This window comes from Nannospalax galili, unplaced genomic scaffold (genome assembly GCF_000622305.1).
Source record: "Nannospalax galili isolate Female #2095 unplaced genomic scaffold, S.galili_v1.0 scaffold3285, whole genome shotgun sequence".
Taxonomy (NCBI): domain Eukaryota; kingdom Metazoa; phylum Chordata; class Mammalia; order Rodentia; family Spalacidae; genus Nannospalax; species Nannospalax galili.
In genome coordinates this window covers 4,515-5,360 of record NW_008353059.1, presented here as the reverse complement: position 1 = coordinate 5,360, position 846 = coordinate 4,515, and the positions used below count along the sequence as shown (strand labels likewise).

Below are 846 nucleotides of genomic sequence, written 5' to 3'. Positions count from 1 at the left end.
ATGGACATCACCACCTGGATGACCAACCACACTGGACAGTCAGACTTCATCCTGGTGGGACTCTTCGGTCAATCCAAACACCCCGTGCTGCTTGGCGTGGTCATTTTTGTAGTTTTCCTGATGGCCCTGTCTGGGAATGCCCTCCTGATCCTCCTGATACACTCCAACACCCACCTCCACACCCCCATGTACTTTTTCATCAGCCAGTTGTCTCTCATGGACATGATGTACATTTCTGTCACTGTGCCCAAGATGCTCATGGACCAGGTCCTGGGGAGCCATGAGATCTCAGCTGCTGGATGTGGGATGCAGATGTTCCTGTACTTGATACTAGGAGGTTCAGAATATTTTCTTCTGGCCGCCATGTCCTATGACCGCTACGTGGCCATCTGCCATCCACTCCGTTACGCCGTCCTTATGAACCGCAGGGTCTGTCTCCTCCTGGCATCTGTCTGCTGGCTCTTGGGATCAGTGGATGGCTTCATGCTCACCCCTATCACCATGACCTTCCCCTTCTGTGGATCCAGGGAGATCCACCACTTCTTCTGTGAGGTCCCTGCTGTAACGAAGCTCTCCTGCTCAGACACCTCGCTCTACGAGACCCTCATGTACCTGTGCTGTGTGCTCATGCTTGTCATCCCTGTCACAGTCATCTCAAGTTCCTATTCGTCCATCCTCCTCACTGTCCACAGGATGAACTCTGCAGAGGGCAGGAAGAAGGCCCTCGCCACCTGCTCCTCCCACATGACCGTGGTCACCCTCTTCTATGGTGCCGCTGTCTACACCTACATGCTCCCTGCCTCCTTCCACACCCCTGAGAAGGACATGGTGGTGTCTGTGTTTTAC

At 54.0% G+C, this 846-nt stretch overlaps 1 protein-coding gene across 1 annotated transcript; it reads left to right on the top strand.

Moving 5' to 3' along the window:
- LOC103747795 (olfactory receptor 2T29-like) lies at positions 1 to 846 on the top strand (the record flags this gene model as incomplete). The annotated part of the gene is made up of 1 exon (XM_008850333.1): positions 1 to 846. A coding segment is annotated over exon 1 (846 nt), but the record flags the coding sequence as incomplete, so codon positions are not given.